The 26,950-nt window shown below is 35.7% G+C and overlaps 1 protein-coding gene across 11 annotated transcripts in view; it reads right to left on the bottom strand.

Moving 5' to 3' along the window:
* ATG5 (autophagy related 5) overlaps positions 1 to 26,950 on the bottom strand; it is a 152,757-nt gene that overhangs the window by 37,139 nt on the left and 88,668 nt on the right. For 8 of the 11 annotated variants that reach the window (XM_061427696.1, XM_061427699.1, XM_061427698.1 and 5 more), the window contains one exon: positions 18,626 to 18,743. In XM_061427696.1, coding sequence (XP_061283680.1) covers positions 18,626 to 18,743 — 118 coding nt within the window. Of the gene's footprint in view, positions 1 to 274; positions 2,515 to 18,625; positions 18,744 to 26,950 lie in introns of those variants that run through there. The other 3 variants (XM_061427701.1, XM_061427706.1, XM_061427702.1) reach the window with 1 other exon arrangement.

Below are 26,950 nucleotides of genomic sequence, written 5' to 3'. Positions count from 1 at the left end.
TGAATTTAGTCCTTCCTAGTTAAACAATGACAGTGACTTAAGAACATATTTTCATTTTCTTAGGATGCTCAGTACCAAGGATGAGTTAAACAAGTATATTGAGATTTGTGCCCCTCTTCAGTTTTCGATCATATGTTCTCCTTTATGCCTATCTTTTATTTAAGAAACTTTTATAACAGGAACAAGGAAAAGGAAACTATGATGATTCCCTCAACAGGTAATTTGATTTATATAAATTCCATTTCCAACTTCTAGAAATAAAGACAGACACAAAATTAATTGAATTTTTTAATAAACCATAAAATTTAAATATTCAAATAAAAAGAAACAAAAATAGATATTTAAGCCCAGCACTAATTTCTGTTTTTATTCTTTCTCTGGGTATCATGGAGGCTTGACTTACCTGGGACTACAGTAGAGTAATACAGTTATGATGCTGGTGTAATGATGAACAAGTAAGTAAAAAAAAATGAGAAAAGAATGGTAAAATTTACTTTCAGATCTGGAAGTAAAGATCAGTAGCTCACTTGAACCCCCTGCAGAGACCTTACATGGGTCTTGTCTGTGGAAAACTACTATGGCTTACTGCTTGCTCTTACCACACTTATCTTCATCACAGCTTAGCACTCCTGGCATTTTGATCCTTTTGCTCACTGAAGCCCACATCAGTCTGTCAAAACATCAAGGGGGAAAATCCCCAAACTGAATAGATGAATAAACACTTTTAATGTGAACAATCATATTCAGACCAACTTCTTTTGAAAAAAATACAAGTCAGTGGGTTTTTTTTTAATCCTTAAGTAACTCAAATATTACTATTTTTTCTGCCTTACTAAAATGGCACTTTTCATTTTATTGACATTAGCCAATTATTTGCTACTCGCTTATATTTTTCTCTGATCACCTATGCTACCCTATGTTTTTCTTTTTGATTGAGATCTATACTTTCCATTCCAGAATATTTGATCTTTGACTAACTTTGTCTCATTCTGTGAATGTCTGCTACTGATTAGTGAAAAAATATCACAAAAGGAAAAAGGAAGCAGTGAGCACTAGCAGGATCTCACGTCAACATTTGTATTATTTTTTTTAATGAGAAAATATTTATTTTTATTTTGGAATCTAAAACCATTATTGTATGATACTGCCTTTTAGAATACTTAGGTTGACATTCAATATGAACGGCAAGTTAGCTCACAAGAAACAAAGTGTAATGCACAAGTTATGTTCAGCTGGTAGAAACCCAGCAGCATGGTAATAAAGTGCAGCAAAAATTTCCTTATTTGAGTAACAACTCCAGTAACCTCTGAATATTTTTGGTAACATTAAGGAAAAGCTACTGCAGTCTGGAGACTAGGTAATCTTCATACTTCAAAGACAGGCTACCAGGGACCACAGTGAAATATTAGACCTGAGGTCAATGAAAAACACTAATTTGAAAAGGAATAGGTTTTCCCCCCAAAATGCAAAATTATACAGATGCTTAAGATACTATGATTTGACAGATTTACAATGATAAAACAGCAATGATAAATGGTAACATTATTTCAGTACTTTTAGTGTAAAGAACACAGATTTAAAAATTGGCAGCAAGAAATTCTGACAGCTCCTGAGACAAGTTATCCTATGCCCAATACCCATTTCATGCCAATGATGACCAGTCTGAAGGGTAACACACAGAATAAAAACAGTGATCTACTGTAGGTGAGTGAGAATGTACTGGAAAAGTGACAAAATTGTATGTTATTAAATGACAAAACATATTTTGAGGCTTTATTTAAAAATCTCTCACTGTTCATTATCAAAGTTACAAGATTGCATACCAGTAGACAGACTGTAAACATAGGAAATTTTCATTAAGGAAAGATGGGTTTACTGTAATTTGATCTTTTACAAAAAATTACTGAAAGTTATTGATAACAGAATTTCTCTTTTACTTTCTTAAGTCTAATTCTCTTGAAAATTAAACCAATGTTTCCACTCCCTCGAGCTAAAGTTCAACCATGGTCACCTTAGGAAATACCCTTGTTTATTTGTTAATCAGAAATACAAATTGAGTGGCACATATTTCCATTTTCTTCTTAGGCCGAAGGTTTCGGCTTCATTATATTTTACAAGAAAACAGAAGACTTGCAGTGGTCCTGTAAAGTCTTTCATGTCGCAGCTGAGGTTTAATGACGGCAGTGGAGTAAAGCAGTGGTGATGCAAAGTAAGACCAGCCCTAGTGCCCTTATCTGACATGGAATCTTTTTCCTGTTTGGCTTGCAGCAGTGTTTCTGGTCAGGGTGCCTCCACCAAACCTGATTGAAGCAGAAGGGTGACATGCTCTGGTAAATCCTATTTAAGGGCGATTCCATTCAGGAAAATGGTTGATCCTTCAATCTGTTGGTTGCGGGATGATGCTAATATGAAGAAAATTATCCGGGTAGCTCAGATGTTCACTCAGCCACTGCAAAGGTGTTTCCAACATTGGTTCAATTCCATGAATCATTACTTGGTTCTTTTTTTCCCCATCTATTCCAAGAAAGAAATCCAACAATAATCGATGAGTCAAAACAGTTGGAAGAAAAGAATAATCTGCTGCCTTTGAGAATCCTCAGTGAATCAAATGGATTTTACTGCTTTAACAGGTTAAACCTGGTCTGTTTCCTGAGCAGGAAATGTGGACATGGAGAAAGTTCAAATGTTGCAATATGTATCACCCAAAACAGAAACCTGAGGGTTACAATGAATTCTGATAAAAATTCTGTTGCTATATGTGAAAGTATTCATTCTTTCTTAATTACTGTGCTTACCTAAGATTGACGTTAATGAAACCATAGTGGAGAAAACAGCCCATTGTACCCACTGATCAAAATTTATTTTAGTTATACATAAAAAACTGTACTAATTAAAAATGACAGGTATATGAAGTAGGTCAACACATATTTAAAACATACAAAACAGAAATGTGTCTAGAAGTCATCAAAAATAAGATCAGGTTTTTTTTTAATATCAGTGTTGAAGATGTTTAATGAAACAGTTGGGAGTTGTAAGTTAATTTTCAGTAAAGCTGTTCAAATATGCATGAGAAAATTTTAGAGACACTATTAGAAGGGTTAAAATTTTAATGAAAAGGAACTAGGAGTCTGACTCAGGGATTTCTGTTTCAGAATCATGAACTCTGATTGATTTTTGTTGATGTCCATTCATTAATTAAAAGGTTGCTGCAATTCACACTTTTTTCCTAAGTTCAAATTTTGTTAAAAATTGAAGATTAGCTTTGTGTCTTTTATGATTTTGGTATAAATCACTGACAGTCTTTAAAGAAAACGAAGCATGCTTGGTTGCTACAGAAAAACACAGAAAGTAAAAAAAAAAACAAAAAACTTTTTTTTTTGGAAAAAACAAAATAAAACAAAACACAGAACCTTTAAGAAACTGTATCACTCCTTTAGCACAATTCTTGGTTTGTCTCTTAAGTCTCTTCAATCTGCAACATCTAAATCTCTCAGCTTCCTGGACACAGAAGACAACAAGGGAAACAGGGAATTGATGGAACTGTATGAGAGGGAAATACCCCATTTTTCCCCTTTCTTCTCTGTTCAAAATGACGTTTGCATCCCTAGCGCTCTAATGTCTAGGCAAAATGGGCTGGTGATGTATGGTGATAATGGTGTGGCTGGCACCTGAAACAAGAGACCCTTTTAAAGAAATATTTAAACTTCCTGCTAGAGGCAGCACAGTCCTGGGAGGTGACAGTCAACAGACTGACAATGAGAAGACAAAACCACCAGAGAATTGCTAAAAGAATGCTAAAAATAAAGTCCTAACAAACATACTATCAGCCCCAAAGATTTCCAAATAAATGTCTCCAGAAAATGTCATAGCTTAGAACAATTCTGGAAAAGGCTCAAAATACTACTAACCTAAAAAAAATGCTTTCATTGTTTTGATTTGTCCACCGAGCTCTGCTGCATCTATACATACTTCTTACACAGTTGTGATCACAGTATTAATACAATGATTGGTTTTCATAATGATGTGAATCATTTATAACCAAAAGATTAAGCTATACGCAGAATACTAAAGAAAGCACAGTATTAGTACTTTGAGAAGATTTTAAAATGTTGATACTCAAATCGGATAAACCCTCAGCTATCTGGAATGATTCATTCTTTGTAAGTTCTAGATTGCCAAGGTTTTACTGTATTAAATCTTTCTTAGAATATTTAAAAACATTTCCGGTGCAGTTCTCTTTATAGTCTTATTATATATTTCTTTGAAATATCTTAATATTCTCAGAATCTTCCTCCTACTTAGCAGTGAGTCAAAAAAATGAAAGAGCAGTGGTGTTAAGAGTAAAAGTTCTTTATCTATAAAGTTCTTCCTTAAGCAGTGTCACCTTCGGATAGTATGGAATAGAGCTGAATATCCAGAATACTGTGCCTGTACCAGTACGTAAATGTGCCAGCAAATACAATATGACGCACAGCATGTCTGAAAGGGAGAAGACTAACACACGGAAGAGGACACAGGGAGTCTAAGAACGGTACAGCAGGAGCTAGAGAACATAAGCACAATTCACTCTATAAAACAAACCCAACAAATCACATTATCAGAAGCCTGAAGAGGCAGCACTGATTCTCTGGTTTAAACTGAGACCACTTTTGATCTGGAACATAAAAGTATCACTAAACATGGACAACTAAGGAAGTGGTCCAGGACTGTCATATCCTTCAACACAACAGCTTAAGATTTTACATATGTAATTTGGACATCGCCTACTTTTGTCCAAATATTTCACCTGTGTATATTTATCTTTCTGGTTTTCTGACTTCCTCTGATAACATAACTGTCACGAGAAACATTAGAATGGGACAGTAGTGCGCTTGGAACTATGAAGTAAAGTTTCTCTCTTATGTATCACTGCAGGCTCGTGCCTAGCATGGTGCCTGACAATAAATGTCTTCAGGGCTTAGATCATTTTGCTGCTGGTTAAATACACTATCAGAAATAATGTTTTGAAAATAGTGTCTAGTGGTTACCACTGCTATGGAGAATAAGAGCTTGACTGAAAAAGACTGCTTTGGTTATTAAAACAACAAAAAAGTCAGAATGCTTCTGAATGAGCCAAGATGTACATATGCCATCACCAAAATTCATGTTACCATAAATAACAACAAGCACAACAGCATATTTTGGCAATATCAGAACTAGCAAAATGAAGCAGTAAAAAATTAGCAGATTCTTTTTCCCCTAACAGAAAGGAAACGCTTGATGATACTGCTACTAAAGTAAATCATGTTTTTGGTAAATATATCTTTGTGTTTCAAAATGGGAATCTAGAATTTAATACTTGGGAATAAAAAATATATCACTACAAAGTAAATGACTCAGGAGAAAAATGTTACTCCACATCTCACCCACTCAGATTTTTAAAAACGTTAGTCTGATGCTTTAAAGTAGGCAAACGTTTGACACAGTAATCAAGTGAACTCGTTCCATATGAAATTCTCTCATACAGGGCACTTTTGAGGGGTAACTTTTTATTTGGATGTAATTTCAAACTTAGAGAAAATTTGCAAGAACAGCACAAGGACTTTCTCTTCACCCAGAGTCATCAATTGCTTACATTTTGCCCCCTTTGCTTTATCATTTTATGTATATATAATTAATTTCTGAATCATTTGAGAGTAAATTAGAAACACTGAGTCCTTCACCTTTAATTATTTCAGTGTATACTTTCTAATAAAAATATCCTTTTATATAATCATAGCACAGTTATCAAAATTAAAATATTAACACTGACACTATACTATTAAGTAATCACTTCAGAAGTTATTAACGATCCTAATTATTTTTTCTCCAGTCTAGGATCCAGTACAGGAATCATTCATTGCATTTAATTTTCAGGTCTCCGTACTCTCCTTTAACTTGGACGGCTCTTGGCCTTTCTTTGCGCTTTCTAACCTTGACAATTTTGAAGACTACATGTCGTTATTCTATAGAATCTCCACACAGCAATTAAAAAAACTGTTAATTCATGTTGTAAATATAAGAACAGTCATTCATAAATACTTGGAGTTTGTGAATTAAGGAAAAGGACAAATAAATGTCAGAGACAAGCATTTTCTTTGGAGAGAATAGTAATTAAATTCACGTTAAGAGTTAGATGTTAAATCTAAAGAGATCATATATCTATAAAGAGACTATCACAATAAAATTTCATTTCTTATACTCATCTTACTTATAAGCCCAAGTATTCTAAGACTCAACTCCATAGGTCAGTCTGTAGACCACTGTTCTAAAACAGAGGACTGGTAACATGTCTTCCAGTTCTAGTACATGAGTCTTTTATGGCTAAAAAGCAAAATATTTCTTTTTGAGTTTAAATCAGCATAATACACTAGTTCTGAATTCTCAGGCAAATCACTCAACCTTCCGAGTCCCAGTTTCCTCCTCCTACAGTGTAGATAAAGAATTCTCATCTCTGGGGTTGCATAGAGGATCAAAGGGGATAGCCAAATAAAGCACTCAGCACAGGGCCTGGACACAGTAGGTATTCAATAAAGTGAGGGATATACCAAAAGGTATATACAAACTGTGGATTCAATTAAGTCACCGGCATGCAAAGGGCTGTGAGAATGTGGCCTTGTGTTAATATCCACTCTGCATTACTCAGCCTCATTATTATGCAGTGTGGCACAGATTTTATGAATGTGTTAAGGAAAAAAAGAAAGAGATGGCAACAACAAAAACCCAAAGACTCAATCATTATGCAAACAACAAAATGAAATTTTAAAAATTCCTTAAGCACTCTAAGCCCTCTGGATTAATCTAGTAGTGCTCTCTATGTGTTTATTCAGCAAAGCACAGCCTGGATAAATCAAATGAGCCCTACTGCACTATGGTAAAGTTACTTAATAAACTTCAGATATGGTTCTCAGTTTATTTTGAAGATGAAAAATTCAAGGAGGGAAAACAAAGAACCTTCGAAAATCTTTGCTACACAAGTTAAAGTACACCATTATTAGAGAACTTAAGAGTAGGTGATGAATCTGCCTTTTAAAGATTTCTGTTAGCAATGGCTCGGGCTTCCCAGGTGGCTCAGTGGTAAAGAATCTGCCTGCTAATGCAGGAGATTCAAGAGCCACGGGTTCAATCCCTGAGTCAGGAAGATCCCCTGGAGAAGGAAATGGCCACCCACTCCAGTATTCTTGCCTGGAAAACTCCGTGGACAAAGAAGCCTGGTGGGCTACAGTCCACGGGGTCACAGTCAGACACAACTGAGCATGCATGCAAAGCAAATCAGCAATGGCTCACAGCCTTCCCCACCCAATCTGGTTTTTAGCCATTACTTTTAAGCCAATTATCAACAAGGAATATGACCTAAATGTCTTTAAAAACAGGTTATGTGAGATTCTAGAAAGATGCATGAGTTTCACTCTTACTGTTAATATGTGTAACTAAATATGTGAAACTTCTGAATTTAAAGGAAGCTAGAGAAATGGATGATGTATCTTTTAAGGGAAAGTGCTTTTAATCAGAAAATTTCAGATTAGTAACTTGTTTTTTAGTTCACACTTATGAATATGGAGTAACAGAAATTTAAGACCAGAGATTGTAAACACTGTGTTTAGATCTGTGGCTTCACATATATATTTTATAGTTCAGCAGAAAATGCCTCAGTTTGCTAGCTTGGAAATGTGTGTGATGCTGAAAGGTAAAACTTCTGAAAAATACTTGATCATTCTGAAAAACAGAGATGAGCTTTTTAGCTGCCACTGTTCTGAACAATTTTGTTCTGTCTGACAAATTCTTTAACCTCTGATATGTTCATTAGTAAAACACCAACTAATTGAATCCATTGACATGAAAAACCACAGGCTGAAATCTGAAATGCATACATCATACTGAAGGATTCTGACTCAGCCTCAGCGGTAATAGTCAGTGAGGTCAGGTCAAAGAGGGTTAAACCAAGCCAGGATATAGCCAAAGGAATACATCAAACGCTGATTTTAAAAGGGCAATTAATCTTAGACAGAAATGCTTCCTGGGGAATGAGATCTCAATCTTAAGAGCACACTACATGATGTAGCAGTAAAAATGAACATATACAAGCTTACAGAGCTTTTATCCTATGATCACAAACAGAAGGAAAGTGCTGTTTATCAGAGAAATACAAACCCATTTAAAAATACTTACATTAACTTCTTCCGGATCTATACTCACTTAGTAGTACAGGTTTTAATGAACATATCACAGTTAATATAGATCACATATCTTTTTCCATGCATAAATTTATATATATGTTAATTATGTCTGTCCAAAATATTGCCAGAGCTTTGATTCTTAACATATTGTATAAGATTTTCAAAACATGTCTATGATAATTCTTTCATTGCCCTGCTTATAACCTTTATATTTTTGAGGAAGTAATAAAGCAAATTTAAACTTAACCCCCCCAAATCAGCTATTATTTAAAAAGAACACTGTATTAAGTGACTTTAAGATCATTTAAATAAACTGATTAAATGTCTCTTAATAAGATAAAAGTATGGTATAAGTTACAAACTTAAACTTGCTCATTTCAAACCCCCCCACCCCAAAACCAAAATACAACTTTGAAAATATAGCTCAAATGTTTTTGACTTGCTTTCATAAAAGGATCCAGTAATTCTAGTTGGGTGTAATAGGGCCTATTAATATATGTCAGGTATGAATTACAGAACAGTTCAGAACTAATTGTTTTATTTAAAATATAGGCAATAATCATGCTGTTTATGTATGGTCAGATTAAGGTCTCACAGGACTTGCTTTAACAAAGAGATGACTTGCTTTTAATCTCCTGTATGTGCTATTATTTTGTTAAAGAAATTCTGTTTTCTAGTGCTAAAGATGAAATTTTTTTTTTTTAATGGCAAATAGATATCATTTTATTTTTTTATTTTTTTAATTTTATTTTATTTTTAAACTTTACATAATTGTATTAGTTTTGCCAAATATCAAAATGAATCCATCACAGGTATACATGTGCTCCCCATCCTGAACCCTCCTCCCTCCTCCCTCCCCAAACTGTGCAAGTATCTGTTCCCACTTTTGAAAAAGTCAGGTTAATTCATTTAATGTCTCAGGATCTAGATAAAGGAAATCAGAAGCCTCTCCTGACAGGCCCAGTAATCCTATCTTTGCTAATTGAGAATAATGAAAATAAGCAATTAATTATTTCTTTGATTTTAGAAAAGACATATGTCAACGGACTGAGTCATTAACAGATTTTGTACTACCAAAATCAGTTCATGGTACATATTGGGACAAACCACAGACATGGAGGGAGAATGACACAACGAAGAACAGAGTCTGATTCAGTTTAGAATTTGCTGGCATGATGACGAATTCAAGAAAATTACCGAGGTTAAAATAAGTCTCATAAGTTTCTTCTGTCTAAAATTAAATACAGTACATCTTTGTTAATGAGGGCTATGTTTGTAGAACTTCTTGTATTACCACTGTGTGTGACACTGTATCATTTCTTTTATATCCCGAGAGAGAAAACAGTGAAGAGCAGGCAGTGTTAGGCGGAGACTGCAGTTCAGTGACCATTCCCACACGGCAGGCTCACGGTGCCTTAGTAAGGTTACAAATGGGCCTTCCACAGTTTACTTGTAATTCTTTCTTCACTCATTTAAAATCTGTTTTCATCCCAGTATCCTTTTGTACCTTCACACTGTCTGATTTAGAAAATCATTTAGCAGTAGGTTTTTCTTTTTAATGGTTCGTACTCTATAAAATAGAAAGAATTACTGAAACTCAAAAATGATTATTATTCTTACTTCTAAACCCTCATCCTGATGAAGTCTGAAGGTTTTCTGTTTGTGTGGCATGAACTGGCAAGTCTGAAATGCCACCTCTTTGGGCAGTCAATGTCACCATGCTGACAAAAGTGCCAATTTGAAGTTCAAACTTCAAACTGAAGGGTCTGCCTCAGATGAATACTGTGAGGCTTGGATGTTTCTTTTTTCTAATGGCTTTAGGTATGAAAAAAGTGATTACAAACAAAGAGTTAATTCACTTTATAAACAATCTAATCATATGCTACAGAGCTAAGGAGAAAGAACATGAATACACCATCTTTTCTTAATTTTATAGAAACTATTCTGTGGTTTCTCATAAAGCATGTCAAAAACAAAACACTGTAATTTTCAAGTTAGATGACCTAGATGGGGTATTGTGACACCCTAGCCTCAGTTGTTAAAATTATCTTCTAATGTCCTAAGCAAGCAAATAAAAGATCAATCTTAGTCACTTAGTTCATCAACGCTTTCTCCCACATCTCTGACCTCACTAAAAAATCTTCTGTACTTTTATAGGAGACAAGTACAAAAACAAAGCGAGTCTTTCAGCAAAATAAAGTAGGGACATTTTAAATCAGCATTTCAGAGTAGACATTACCCCTCAGCAGCCTGCCCCTGGGTGAAGGATTCTACTTCAGTGGTCATGTGGTATGTGTGGCCTGGTCCCTCCTTTGCAACAATTTCTGCTCATCTTTTAAGACCTGGCTCAGTCTTTATTATCCACTACAGAATGGATAAGATAATATTCCTAATATCCTTTGCATATCTCCATTCCTATACATATCACTTTCAGTCCACTCCAACTGGACTAGTTTCTTAAAAGCAGGGATGCTATCTTACACATCTGAGTAACGCCAGTGTCAGAAGGCAATATGATGTGAAGAAATTGACTGATGAATACTGAAAGCTACAACATCAAAGTGAACCCAAAAGTTCAATGGAAGTTGGGAAGGGGCTCAAAGAGTAAATAAAATCCTGGGAAGCAGGGCAGAAATGGAAAAAGGCAAGCAGCAAGAAGACTGCACTTGCTGGTAAGAGCGATGCTGGGAACCTTAACTCATCTCCTATCAAATGTAAGCCTTTCTCTTAACATACACTCCAGTTGTACAATGTCAAATATAAATTCAGGCTCACAACAGTCCAACTGCTACAGAAGACTAAAATAGACAGCCAATAAGAATTTGCTGTATGACTCAAGAAGCTCAAACCAGGGCTCCATAACAACCTAGAGAGGTGGGAAGGGGAGGGAGGTGAGGGATGTTCAAGCGGGAGGGGACGTGGGTAAACCTATGACTGATTCATGTTGATGTCTGGTAGAAACCAATAGAACACTGTAAAACAATTATCCTTCAATCAAAAATAAATAAATAAAAATTTACAACAACAACAAAGCAAGAATGGACACTGTTTTATTTTCATAATCCTAACTTACTAGGTTTTTATGCATTACATTAGACAACTGGGAAATAAAATATATTTGGGCAAAGCCTGTAAGTTTTTTGTATTCTTAAAAGAATACAAGTTAGGATTTTTAGATTTAAAAAAAATTTGGTTATGTTGTTTCTAATGGACAAAGAAATACTTCACTTCAAGTCTGCTATAGAAGCTTAGGTTTCTAAGTCATTTTAACTATTGCTGACATCACAGAAAAAATTTACCTGAGTTCACCTTTGGTTATTTCCTGTTACCCTGGCTAACTTCTCAAGCCACTTGAGAAACAACAAAAAAAGAATCACATAAAGCAGCTCATCATTAATTATAAGAAAAAAGACCTAAAGTATGTCTTCATGAGTATTAGTACATTCTACCTTCATATGATGAAACAAGGCAAAATTCCTTCATGCATGAATCACCTGTCATAAGGAGCAATAGACAATGCTGCCACATAACTTTTATAAGCACTTTCTCTTTTAATCATGTGATGACAGCGAGTTCTTATCCACACACACCCAATCTTTCAGTCTTTCGCTTTCAACTTAAGTTGGGTGCAGGTGTTTCAAAATGCTTCTTGGCTGACAATATTACAGGTGCTAAACCAGACAGTAAACAGTTCTTTACTGAAAGAATGACTTGATGTTTTGAATACTTCCCATAGATCCTGAAACGACAGCTATTTTCCAAAGAGGTGACAAATGGAAGAGGCAAATAAGAGTTTTTTCAAAGATAAGATATTGGTGTGAGAAACACAGCCTCCTCCTGAAATGAAAGGTACCATCAAGAGGACCTCAAAAGTAGAGGTACTATTTATAGCATTTCAGTGAAGTGTGTGTATGGTCCCTGATTGACACAGCATGCAAGAGTTTGGGAAGAAGTCTGTCACACAAAGATATTCACCTAAGAGGCAAGTTTGTGGATTAAAGTTGTGAGTGTCTACCTTACTGCCCTCTCTTAAAAAAAAGGTGGGGGGGGGTCATCTTGTGTATTCCTTAAGAATGGATGGGTAGGTAGGGCAGGTTAGAAATTTAGGAGAGAATAGTGTTTAAATGAATAAAAAAGCCTCACAAATGTATGTGCCATTCTGGTGTGGGATGACAATAACTTGTCTGTGCTGTGATCTGGGTGTGGGAATGAAGAAAAAACACGAAGGTGTGTTCTGACAGAACATGTCGGCTCAAAGCATATGACTGCTTTTCATCTACATGCTGAATGTCACAGACATCATCTTCATATCCAACAAAAAGAATAGCCAGAATTATACACAGGAACACTACAATAACAACAGAAGCTCAAGTCCCTAAGATCATACCAGGGGTAAGAGAGAGTACGGGCCATGCATGCAGGCCAGATTAGGTACTAAACACAAACCAAAAAGAGTTAAGAGAGAGTAAAGATTTCAGAATGTTATTTTAAAGTATACAAAAAAGTGAAAAGGTGAAAATGAAAATAAATGGCAGCACAGTAAAGTGGAAAAACCAATGGACCAGGAGATGGAGACTTGACTTCCAAACCTAGTTCTACAATGAACCAGCTAAGAAACCTTGGACCAATCATCTAAAAAACTAGGAGAATGAACTAAAATAACTTTAAGTTCCAACATTTACACAATTCTTTAAAGATGTCAAATACAAAATTAACATCCAATCAATTTCTCCTGCTCTCCCTCCATTAAGTTTCTTCCGTCTTTCTATGGATTTGCTGATAACTGTGCTGTCCATTGTGCACCTTACAGTACAACAGTTTTCAGATCTTGAGTCTCATTGTGATGTTCTCACTCAATAGTCAAAGATCTTATAAAGAAATATATTTACATGACACAATGTTTTGGAAAGTAGACTGTCAAAAAAATTTAAGGGAAGTACAATAAGATAGCCATTTCAATACTAAGCTTTAGCTTAAATTTCATTTTTTCAACAATTTTAAATTTATTTATTTTTTTAATTGCAGAGAAGGCAATGGCACCCCACTCCAGTACTCTTGCCTGGAAAATCCCATGGACGGAGGAGTCTGGTAGGCTGCAGTCCATGGGGTCGCTAGAGTCGGACACGACTGAGCGACTTCACTTTCACTTTTCACTTTCACGCATTGGAGAAGGAAATGGCAACCCACTCCAGTGTTCTTTCCTGGAGAATCCCAGGGATGGGGGAGCCTGGTGAGCTGCTGTCTATGGGGTCGCACAGAGTCCGACACGACTGAAGTGACTTAGCATAGCATTTTTTAATTGAAGGATAATTGCTTTACAGAATTGTGTTGTTTCTGCCAAACATCAATTATGAGTCAGCCAGAGGTATACATATGTCCCCTCCCTCTTGAATCTCCTTCCCATCTCGCTCCCCATCCCATCCCTCTAGGTTGTTACAGAGTCCCGGTCTGAGTTCCCTGAGTCATACAGCAAACTCCCATTGGCTATCTAATTTACATATGGTAATGTAAGTCATCTGATCCCATCACTTCATGGCAAACAGATGGGGAAACAGTGGAAACAGTGTCAGATTTTATTTTGGGGGGCTCCAAAATCACTGTAGATAGTGACTGCAGCCATGAAATTAAAAGATGCTTACTCCTTGGAAGGAAAGTTATGACCAACCTAGACAGCATATTAAAAAGCAGAGACATTACTTTGGCAACAAAGGTCCATCTAGTCAAGGCTATGGTTTTTCCAGTGGTCATGTACAGATGTGAGAGTTGGACTACAAAGAAAGCTGAGCGCAGAATTGATGCTTTTGAACTGTGTTGGAGAAGACTCCTAAGAGTCCCTTGGACTGCAAGGAGATCCAACCAGTCCATCCTAAAGGAGATCAGTCCTGGGTGTTCATTGGAAAGACTGATGTTGAAGCCGAAACTCCAATACTTTGGCCACCTGATGTGAAAAGCTGACTCACTGGAAAAGACCCTGATGCTGGAAAGATTGAGGGCAGAGGACAGAGGATGAGATGGTTGGATGGCATCACCGACTCAATGGACATGGGTTTGAGTGAACTCTGGTAGTTGGTGATGGACAGGGAGGCCTGGCGTGCTGTGGTTCACGGGGTCGCAAAGAGTTGGACACGACTGAGCGACTGAACTGAACTGAACTGAATGTAAGTCTGCATGTTACTTTCTCCATACATCCCACCCTCTTCTTCCTCCCCCACCCCTGTGGCTATAAGTCTGTTCTCTATGTCTGTGTTTCCACTGCTGTCCTGCAAATAATTTCATCAGTACTATCTTTCTAGAATCCATATATATGACTAGTACATGATATGTGCTTTTCTCTTTCTGACTTCCTTCATTCTGTATAATAGGCTCTAGGTTCACCTACCACATCAGAACTGACTCAAATGCATTCCTTTTTATGGTTGAGTAATATTCCATTGTATCTATGTACCACAGCTTCTCTATCCACTCATCTGTCAATGGCCATCCAGGTTGCTTCCATGTTCTAGCTATCATAAATAGAGCTGCAATGAACACTGGGGTACATGTGTCTTTTTCAATCTTGATTTCCTCAGGGTATATGCCTAGTAGTGGGATTGCTAGGTCATCTGGTGGTTTTATTCCTAGTTTTTGAAAGAATTTCCATACTGTCTTCCATAGTGGCTATATGAATTTACATTCCCCCCAACAGTGCAAAACACTCCACACCCTCTCCAGCATTTATTGTTTGTAGACTTTTGGGGGATGGCCATTCTGACTGGTGTGATTTCAATTTACTCTTAATTGATGAAATCATTTTTTAATTAAAATACTATAAAGTACTCAAAAAGAGAGAAAAATAGAGTGCAGAGAAGTGAGTAACTGAAGGCAAATGCTTGCAGTGGGGGCAGCCTATGGGTCCCATCTCTGTCAGCAATAAAAATGATTAATCTCGTAACTTCAAATGGGAAAACTAGTCTATATGCCCAAATCTTTAAGAATTTGGCAAAACAGACATTAAATAGATTAAAACACACACACAAACACACTCTTACAGTATGGAGAAAACGAACTGCAATGGTAAGATTATTCCTAAAGTTACTAGGACTATCCCAGTCCAAATTTCTACAACTTGAGTTCAAAAAATAAAAACTTTAACTATCCCTGTGAGGATTTACAGGAAGATGGCAACACTGGTTGTGTCTCTGGAGAGGGGAACCGAGTCAGGGTTTTATGTATAGGAGTTGAGATAGAGACTTTTCACTAAATTCTTTTATATACTTTTGGATTTTGGAACTATATAAATGTATCACCTACTAGAAAAAAATTTTGATTATTTAACTGAACACAATATGTAAAAAACCTTACTAGGATTTCATAAAAATAAAACATTTTTTACTCTTCAAAAGAAAATGAAAAGATAAGTCCCAGACTAGGAGAAAATAATCACAAATCATGTCTGGTAAAGGACTTAACAGGCAAAATATATAAATAACTCTCAGAACTCACTAATAAGATACAATGAAAATTAAGAAAAGGATTTACATGAGACATTTCATCAAATATATCCATGAATAACAATAAGCACATGAAAATACTCAACACAATAGTCTTTAGGGAAATTTTAAAAAGTGAGCTACCACTATACAACAAACACTAGGATGGCTATAATAAGACAAGAAAATATATACAACGGTGAGACTGTGAAGAAACTGGAATCCCCATTCATTGTGGGTATTAGCCATAAACATACCATACAACCCAGCCATTCCACTCCTAAGGATTTACTCAAGAAAAATGAAAATATATGCGTATATGGATGTTTACAGCAGCATTAGTCATAAAAGTGAAAAGGTGGAAACTCAAACGTCTATCAATTGATGAATAAACAAAATGTGTCACCCAACTGGAATACTATTCAGTAATAAAAAGGAACAAACTACTAATTTATACAATATGAATGAAACCCAAAAACATCAAATAAAAGAAAAAAATAATTGCAATTTTGTGTAACTCCCTTTATGTGAAATATCCAAAGGAAGTAAATTCTAGACAGAAAGCTGACCAATAGTTGTCTATAATTGGCAGCAGGAGCAGAAATTAGCTACAAATACACACGGGAACTTTTGAGGTGCTAGAAGTATTCTAAAACTAGATTGTAGTCATGGCTTATAAATTAAATAAAAATCACTGAATGGCAGAACATTACTTAAGGCAAACTCTTACTGAAAATGAAGACTAGGTAGCAATAAAAATAGATTAAGATTCTAAGATAGTATTACAATCAACTTACTGTTAATTATGTCATGATTCAAAGATTATAAATGATGTTTCAAGTAATGACACAAAGAACTCAGGAATTGAAATACTGAGTAAACACTCACCTAGCATTAGAGATATGAGGATGTGTATGACAGTAACAGAAGCTTTGCCTAGTACAGTATTCTTGTGTGCCTAGTCTCTCAGTCGTGTCTGACTCTTTGTGACCCCATCGACTGCAGCCTGCCAGGCTTCTCTGTCCATGGGGATTCTCCAGGCAAGAATACTGGAGTGGGGTGCCATGCCCACCTCCAGGGGACCTTCCCAACCCAGGGATCAAACCCAGGTCACCCACATTGCAGGTGGATTCTTTACTGACTGAGCCACGAGGGAAGCCCAGGAATACTGGAGTGGTAACCTATCCCTTCTCCAGAGGATCTTCCTGACCCAGGAATTGAACCGGGGTCTCCTGCATTACAGGCGGATTCTTTACCAGCTGAGCTACCAGGGAAGCTGACAAATGACATAGTAAGGCCTTTCTCTTTCTCTCTCCATATATATAGATATATATTTATAAATATATATTATATATATATATATATATATATATTTCATACATATATATACATATATATGAAACATGTTGCTTTTTCGTTGCACCACATGGCTTCTAAGACCTTAGTTCCTTGACCAGGGACTGAACCCATGCCCTCTGCAGTGGAAGTGCAGTCTTAACCACTAGATCGCCAGAGAACCTTACTCAATTTTCACAGCTTTAGGTAGTAGTCAATAATCTTTTTTATCAGTCCCTTCTGGAACTGGTTCTGGTGGTATTTAGATGTCCCTCTTCTTCCCTCCTATTGAGCCTTTGTGTATTTTCAAAGTGCTAGATACACATAGAAATGCCAGGAAAAGGAAGCATATTTGATTAACAGGCCAAACGGCACATATTCTGAGCTCTATATTCTTTGTTTAGTCTTTTAGGCTGAAATGTCAATATTCCTCCCAATCCTATTACTTCTAATTCTACTGAGTAGGCAAACCATTTCCATAGATACTAAACGCCTCTTGAACTATGTGATATAGTTACAAGTCATGTAAATAATACTGCCATCATCCCAGCGTAGGATATGTTAATAAGAAACACAGCATGATCTACTGAAGTATTTACCTTTGCATTTATTAATGCCTTACCTCTTACCATAAAAGATTTAAAGTGGTAAGTTTTTAATGTTTTTCTATATAACATATACAAGTCTAGGCAACATATTAACAAACACAGCACTATGCCACTGAAATTTCTCCTACAGCACAGTAACCAACAATAAGACAAGGCATTCAGTGATAGGGTGATGGTCAAATTATGGTACATAGATACCAAGGGCCATGGCATTTTAAAAAATAGCTCTAAAGAATTTTTAAGAACTATCATATTATATCATATTATATCAGGTGAAAAAAGGAGGACATATAAATTTATGCACATATACCCTCTCAAATATTCAAGTATATATCTGCATGTGTGTGTCAAGAGTAGTCTCTATGAGTTAGGGGTTTATAGCGTTTTCCCCCTAGTTTTCTGCATTTTCCTTGTGTTTCTTATGCTGCAATTAAGCGATTTTCCTATTTTTTCCTCTCCTGACAGGAAAACAATTTTAACCTAAGTTACAAAATAAGGACTATAAAACAGGACTTTTTGACCAGCCTTGTGAAATGTTAAATCCTAAGAGAATAATGTTCAGTAAAACATTAAAGAGCGGCAAAAACTTCAAATAAAATATGTATCCATTACTCAATAGTTTGAACTTTAAAATATCAACCAAATGTAAGACTTTTTTTAAAAAAAAAAAAACTATCTCATTTCTTTAGAATGACGAAACACAATGCAAGATTAAAGTTACAACGTTTACCAGAACTGAATTCACAAATGAAAAACACAGGGCCCCAAAATATAAGAGGGTGACTTTAAAATCATATTTCAGTTTGCTAAAGAGAATGTTTCTTATTCTGTTAGTGTCAATAACTTATGAAATAGTTAAGTATTAAGTGCTTCTGTTTCAAAAGATTTTTCCTCACAAGATAATGAAAATACCTTACTGAAGTAACTAATAAATATTATTTATAAATACAGAATTCTTATGTTACTTCAGTAACAAAGAGGAATGAAAGAAATGTTTTAATGTTGTCAATTATATTACCTTCAGGAGCAACTGCAGAAGGACAGACTTCTTTGAGGAGATCTCCTAGTGTATGCAATTGTCCATCTGTAGACACAGGTCGAAAAAGCTTCTGAATGAAAGGCCGTTCAGTTGTTGTCTATTTGAGAAATCAAAAAAGGGTCCAAACAATTAAGTCTCTATTGCTACAAGCTATGAATTAATACATTAGAAATTTAAAGTTGGCATGAGATGCCTTCTGATACAGATACAGTGTAATCAGAAGCATACAACATCACACATGTGGTATTATGGCTAAAAATGCTTAACACAAATCCAAGAAATCTAACCACAGGAGGCAATAAGGCAAATTCAGAACATGCAGCACTTTAAACACAGCTGACCTGGACACTTAAAAAAAGTCAGAGGCAGCAAAAAAAAAAAAAAGATTAAAAGAGACTGACAAGATATCACAACTAAATACAAAACATAAACTCTGACTGAATACTGGATTGAAGAAAGGAATTTAAAAAGATCAGTTATAAAAGACATTTTTGAAATAACTGGGGAAATATCAGATGAACATTAGATAATATTAGATTAATGATACATTTCTTAGGTGTGATAATGTTTATAAGGACAATATCCTTACTGTTAAGAAATTCATGATCAGATGTTCAGGAATTAGGTACCATGATGTCTGAAACCTACAATCAAATGGTTAGGGGAGGGGAGAGAGAGCGTGTGTATAGAAAAAGAGACAACAAATGTGAAAAAAGGTTAATAACTGGTGAATCCAGGTGAAGGGTCTTACATGGTCTTGGTTGTTTTACTATTTTAAAACTTTTCTATAGGTTCAAAAATCAAAATAATAGGTACATTTCTTCTGATAACTGTTATTATTAGCACTGTCATAATTGACTGCTAACAGCTTCAACATCTTGCTCCTTCAAAAAATTAGGTTTAATTTTCTCAAACTCCCTCTCTAGAAGCAGAGCAACGATGATGGAAGCCTTCCCGTGACACAGCGCAGAGGCTCTGGAATCAGCCAGTCTATGAGTAACAGCACTGTCGTTATGAGTTCTATGATCTTACACCCAGTTTATTTGGAAATTTGGGACATTCCCCATCTCTGAAGTTTGTTCTAGGAATAATGGGAGACTTGTGCCAAGTATAAATAAATGATAAAGAGAATAACACCCATCACAACTCTTAACTGTTTTTTCATTTTAAGATGTTAAGTTTTTAAGTTTCTTGGAATGAAAAATCATGAAAATCTACAGGAACAGAGTAATACCTTATATTTTATAAGAAAATAATTTCAAATACCTACCCATTAAAAGTAACTTTTTTTTTTTTTTGGCTTGTTTATTTTTAAATCACAGAGGCACATCTCAACTTCTTCAAGATAACTTTAACCAGATTTGGTTAAAAAAAAAAAAAAAGAGGAAAACCGATTTTAAGTATAGACATGAACTAAAATGTAAGAAAAGCTAAATGTGGTGCAAGTATGTGACTACGTCTCCTGGCTTTATACTGTGTGTTCAGTGAATACATAATAAATATCAAAATAATATTAAAATAATACAGTTGAATGTATAAGGAAAGCATGAGAAAAACTAAAATTTAATAAATATGCATTAAATATAATGCAATTCACTTCACTAATTGAACCCTTCATTTTTTAGAAGTATAACTGAACAGGGAACTCCACTCAATACATGATAATGGCCTATATAGGAAAAGAATAAAAAAACCCAGTGGATTTATGTATATGTATAACTGATTCACTTTACTGTATGACACTAACAGAAAACTGTAGATCAATTATACCCTACTAAAAAAAAATTTTTTTTTTTAAGTGTGATCGAAACCCTTCAATTTAGGAAGCTCATACTTTCCCCACAGGTGAAACTAAGAATATTATGAACAATCAAGGATTCACTATGTGAAGATGATACAGGTTTGAGGAGTTCAGAGAAGAAAGAAATGAATAGGGGACAGCAGTAATCATTTAAAATAGCCACCACCCACTTAGGGCTTTCTATCTTCCAGGCAATGAAGAGGCTTTTAAGACTTTTTAGCAAAGGAAGTGACGTGATGAAAGAGGCTTTTTTCTGAAGGCTAATGGAAAGCAGCACCGTGTACAATGACTTGGGGAAGAGGTAACATCAGGATGACAGGTGAGAGGCTGTCTGAATGATGCAAGCCTATGTGATGACAACTGGGACTTGGTCAGGAGAAAAGGAGGGGTAGGACTGTACCCCCAATCCAAAAACTGTTCAAATGTATCATCCACACTCTAGTCTGATAATACTAAGGCTTTCAGCAAAGTCAAATCTTTTCAAGATTCACTTGCCCCTTATTGAGTGACAGAATTATGAGGTGGCTTAGCTGTACTAATATACATTATAGTAATTTGAAAACAATATGTTAAACAGGAAAGGCCAAGTAATCTTAGCTATGTATTAAAAAAACAGCAATTCTCCTCTACTCACATTCCTAGAAAAAATGGCCTGCAATTTCTCTGTACTTCTCTTTTTTTCAACTCTTTCCCAAAATGGAGCAGTTATAATAAAGGTATAACTTCAACAGTCTTTATAATATTATTTGCTTAGGGGGAAGGATGAAGTTCCAGAACTATTAACATATATTCCAAGTAAATCCTACAGACTGTAACCAAGAAAACTTTCATCAAAGTAAATTTCTGTTTCTCATATAACAAAAAAACCTTATTAAAAGACAAAGACCTAAAATACTTCAAACAAAAAAATCTAACAAATATTTTTTGTTTAAATTTTGTTCAAGTGCCTTTAAAAGCTTATATTCTCATTCTTAGAAAACATTCAACTTTGAGAGCTATTTATTTTGAAAACAGAAGCTGGCCACAGACAGATTATGAATTCAAGTACTGTACAGAGATTCTGAAGGGCAATGGGAATGGAGGGTAAATTCATGCAAATTTCTTAAAGATCTCATTAAACCTAAATTTGAGTTCAGCAAAGACTAAATTATGCTAGGATATATTTAAAAGCTATCTTCATTTTGAATACAGCAAACATTTTTAAAATACGAAAATTCCATGAACATGAATTCTTTAAACTTCGATTTAGTATACACGAAACCAGACAATGCTAACAATATCCACGGTAATTTGAATCCTTGTCTGATAGATAAGAAAGCCACTATAATAGAACTACACCACAACACTTAATCTAGCCATATATCTGTAAATCTGCAAACTATTTTAGGGACTTCCAAGAAACAGAATTACTTTCTCATGAGAAATGACTTGGTAAAGTCATGTTTGAAACGGCTCCTGTTCGTTTTCAACTGTTATGTTAGTCCTTTCTTAAAACATCAAATGGAATATAAACCTGGGGTGCTATTGGCTGGCTGTGCCTCAGCCCTTCTCTACTCAGGCACTTTCACTACTGTAATAAGAATTTTCCCTTACATGCAAAAGTTATGCTGTGATTTACCTTGGAGATAAACTGAACAGAAGCAGCAAGAATCAAATTTGTAAAATATTTTAAGTTAAATTTATAAAATTTTAGTCAATCAAGTTTGAAAACATATGCTGAGTATAAATGGAGGTAATATCTGCACTGCACAGTTTTCAAGTTAATAAAATATGTACACAGTACAATCATGCTGAGCCACAAGGGAAGCCCAAGAATAGTGGAGTGGGTAGCCTATCCCTTCTTCAGGGGATCTTCTCGACCCAAGAATCAAACCAGGATCTCCTGCACTGCCGGCAGATTCTTTACCAGCTGAGCCATCAGGGAGGCCCTCATGGTACACGACTGAGTGACATGGTATACACACCCATCTAAATATACACTAAAACACACGCTACTACCACCACACCACCACCACCATGATCAACAGTTTTAGAGCACTATAATGAATATTTTAACTTAATACTATCCCAATTTAGCAAACTCATTTCCTTCTTTTTAATCTATTTTCTCTAAGTTCACTTGTCTAGTTATTAAAAGGTCCAGAATCATGACATTCAGGTTTTATACAGCAAAGTAAAAAAGGCAAAGTCACCTGAGGACTAAATTCGGAACTAATGTAGAACTTAATACCAAAAGCAAGATCCATAAAAGGAAATATTGATAAATTGGATCTTTATCAACAAAACATAACTTTTGCTCTGAAGGTGAAGACAAGACTGAAAGAGAATATCTGCAAGACTACATATCCCACAAAGTTCTTATATGCAGAATAAGAACTCTAAAAGTCCAACAGTAAAAAAACACAAAGAATTCAATCAGAAAATAAGCAAAAGATAACAATAGACATTTCACCAAAGAGGATACACAGATGACAAATAAACACATAAAAAGATGTTTGACATGTCATTAGTCATTAGGGAAATGCAAATTAAAACCACAATACAACATGAATACATATCTACCAGAATGTATAAAATAAAATATAGTAATAATACCAAACGCTGGTCAGCACATGGAGAAACTATCTCTCTCATACCATTGCTGGTAGAAATGTAAAGTGGTTCAGCTCTTATCGAAAAGAGTAAGGCAGTTTCTTACAAGACTAGACACACATTTACCATATGACTCAGCAATTGTACTCTTGAGTACTCCCAGAGAAATGCAGACTCATGTTCTCAAAAAAACTGTACACAAATGTACAGTTCGTACAATTCCAGTGTCATTCAACAGGTGAATGGATAAACTGTTTGTGGTATGCCCATACCACAGAATACTAGTCAGTAATAATAATGCAAAAACCTATTAATAACACATGCAACAAACTGTAGGGAGCTCAAGCGAATTACACTGCACATAAAAAGTCAATCTCAGATTACATACTATATAATTCCAGTTATATAATATGGAGTTTCTTACAACTCCATGTGAAGATTATACATGTTAATTCATGTAAAGCATTTACAAGAATGCCTCAGTTCAGTTCAGTTCAGTTCAGTCGCTCAGTTGTGTCCGACTCTTTGCAACCCCATGAATTGCAGCACGCCAGGCCTCCCTGTCTAACACCAACTCCCGGAGTTCACTCAAACTCATGTCCATCGAGTCGGTGATGCCATCCATCCATCTCATCCTCTGTCGTCCCCTTTGCCTCCTGCCCCCAATCCCTCCCAGCATCAGTCTTTTCCAATGAGTCAACTCTTCGCATGAGGTGGCCAAAGTATTGGAGTTTCAGCTTTAGCATCAGTCCTTCCAATGGACACCCAGGACTGATTTCCTTTAGAATGGACTGGCTGGATCTCCTTGCAGTCCAAGGGACTCAAGAGTCTTCTCCAACACCACAGTTCAAAAGCATCAGTTCTTTGGCGCTCAGCTTTCTTCACAGTCCAACTCTCACATCCATACATGACCATACATTACTTTGCTGGCAAAGTAATGTCTCTGCTTTTTAATATGCTATCTAGGTTGGTCATAACTTTCCTTCCAAGGAGTAAGCGTCTTTTAATTTCATGGCTGCAATCACCATCTGAAGTGATTTTGGAGCCCCCAAAAATAAAGTCTGACACTGTTTCCACTGTTTCCCTATCTATTTCCCACGAAGAATGCCTAGTACACAGTAATTGCTCAATAAGTGCTATTACTGTTATTAAATGTGATTTGACATGCAACAGAAATTTATTAAATACTAACATGTATTTTATATTCAGTTGTAATATAAAATAGGGATTATGATAAGAAGACATACTACTCTTGTTGTCTCCCTGTTACTACATAACATTAGGGTTTATTTTGCTGTTTGGGTCATATATAGTATATCATATGAATCAGAAATGTTGGTTTGTTAAAAATGGCAAGTTACAGCTGGAAGGATACACATCTGATTCAATGACCATGGAGTCAGTGACTGTAAAGAAGAGGAAGAATCATATCCATAGTAAAAGGAGATTCTATTCACTGAAAGGAAGCAATTAAAAGCTATGAAAGAGAAAAACACAAAAATTCAGAAAGCATACAACTTAAAAAGATGCACAATAGATGCACGATGATTCACTTGTTTGTGAAACTTATAAATGCCCTTAACTAAAAGGCCGGGGTGGGGTGGGGGGTGGTCTCTTACTGATACATCAGGTAGTACTTGATGATTAAACGGAACCCATTGGTTAGAATAGCTGGGACAGAATCATCCCAGTAGTAGTATCCAGGTTCAGGATTTTGATCTGAAATACTGAGGATATGAATTTGCACAAAGAAGATGGACAGAGTGGATATAAGGGATGTGGATAAACTATGTGATCTGCAGATAGATTTTTTCATTAATTCATTCATTTATTCTTACTTTAACTCATCTCTTTTACTGTATCAGGCACTTATAAAAGGTATTGAGCAGAAAATGAGCAGAGCTTCTGCAATCACAAAAATCTCTGACCAGCCCTGAGTAGCAACTTTAATACGCAACTCAAAAATTAGTCCCACCCCCAGTGAGTGCTCACAGCCTCCATCCAGAACCATTTACCCTACATCCTTTCAAATTCTGCTTTCTAGCCGGTTGACAAATCTCCCAATTTCTGATCACATCTTCTCTTCCTGACTGTGATTCCACTTCAGCCCCTTGTCAGTTCTCATCTCTGACTTTAGTTCTTAGATTCACTTTCTACTTCCTATTTTGAGAGAGTAAGGCTGACTTCATATGCTTTGGGTAAATTCTTGCCTATTCCAGTCAAGCCCAGTCGTCTTGGCAACTAGGCACAATCCTCATGGTTGCCTTCCTCCCCCCACATAACCCAGACTCAGACAGTAAAGAATCCAGCCATAACAAAAGAAAACAAACATCAGAGAACTATCCCTACAGTAGTACACAGGTCCAGGATTTCTAACAACCAGAGGGCAGGGGCAAATCTATCAGAAGTCATCACTCATTAAACATCTACTGAACTTTAATTCTAACACAGTGTTACAGATACATGTATAAGTGAGAACAGAAATATGTACAAAGTACTATGAGAAAATGTAACCCAGCATAAACTTGGCGGCTAGAGCAAAAACAAAAGTTTTTGCTACAACTGGTGACATAATTTCATTTTATAAGAGTGGAAGACATCAGTAACTACAAAGTACAATATGCTAAGTGCAGTAGAATGTAATGTACTAAAGTAAAATTGTAGGGAGTTTCCAAAGAAGATGAAAACAAAGTAGAAAACATAGGTCTTCAAGCTTTCATCTTGAAATACAGAGTATTTTTTCTTAAAACAGAAAAAGATAAGGTCATTTCAGGCATAGTACAGAAACACAATCCTTCCCTTTCATATGCCCTCTTCCCACTAACGCACACAGAGGCAGATGAAATGCAATGGTACCTGTCAGATATTAGTGGATAAGGGGAGAAAAGTGGGCTACAAATTTAGCATGTAAAGTGTAGAACGTCAAATGCAGTGGAATTAGCAAGGGCTTGGCTGGAATTCTAACTCACAACACAACTGACTGGGAACCTATGGCAAATTATATCAGTCTTGGAAGTATGTTTCTAAATCTGAAAAACAGGAATAATATACATATTTGAATGACTGCTGTAACAATTACATGAGATATACAAAACACCTAGTGCAACAGCTGTTTAACAGTGATTAATTCCTTTCATTCCTCTCTTTAAAACCACGGTTAAACGTGGAGCCAAAGAAAAGTAACACTATTTAGTCCTTACAGAACCCAAAACATAGAGAATAAAAAATAATTGGTATTCAACCATCAGTTGTTCCCTTTGAAGTCTTGTTAATCAGAATAAATATGGGGCACAAAGAAAAAGAAAATAGGGGTTTACACAGGATATGCTGCCAGACTTTACCAACAATGACACATGATGCGTGCTTCAAACTGTCACATGCGTATCTGGCCTGAGATATACTCATGCATGTCAAATTTTGCATCACATGCTTTTCAAAAGAAGCCTCATGTTAAAATTAGCTTAAGAATATACACATTACAATACCTCATTAAGTACAAAGAACAAACCATTTTCAAATGAATGCTTTTAGACCTTTACAGTAAACAGTCCTTTCGATGGTGGGAAGGAGGGGGACAGGGAGACAGCGAGAGGGGAGTCAGGGCCACTTAATCAGACCACTTTTATCCTTCATGTAGGGAAATAGGAGACTTGAAAATAAGCACTTTCTGTAGTTACGCTACCAGAGTCTGAAGTCCACTTTTAATATTCCCGACAACTCTAAAAAATAATAATTAACATTTGAAAAGCTGTCATTATTATAGTCAGGGACACTTAATCCTCAAAGCAGCAGTGTCTTAATTGAGACTATGATTAAATGAAAGCACCCATCAGAATTATATCCACAAATCAGGTTTATAGTTTATGTCTTGTCTTCTTTAAACTGTTATATTTATTATAATTCTGTCTAGA

Source organism: Bos javanicus, chromosome 9 (assembly GCF_032452875.1).
Source record: "Bos javanicus breed banteng chromosome 9, ARS-OSU_banteng_1.0, whole genome shotgun sequence".
NCBI lineage: Eukaryota > Metazoa > Chordata > Mammalia > Artiodactyla > Bovidae > Bos > Bos javanicus.
This window is presented reverse-complemented; position numbering and strand designations above follow the sequence as displayed.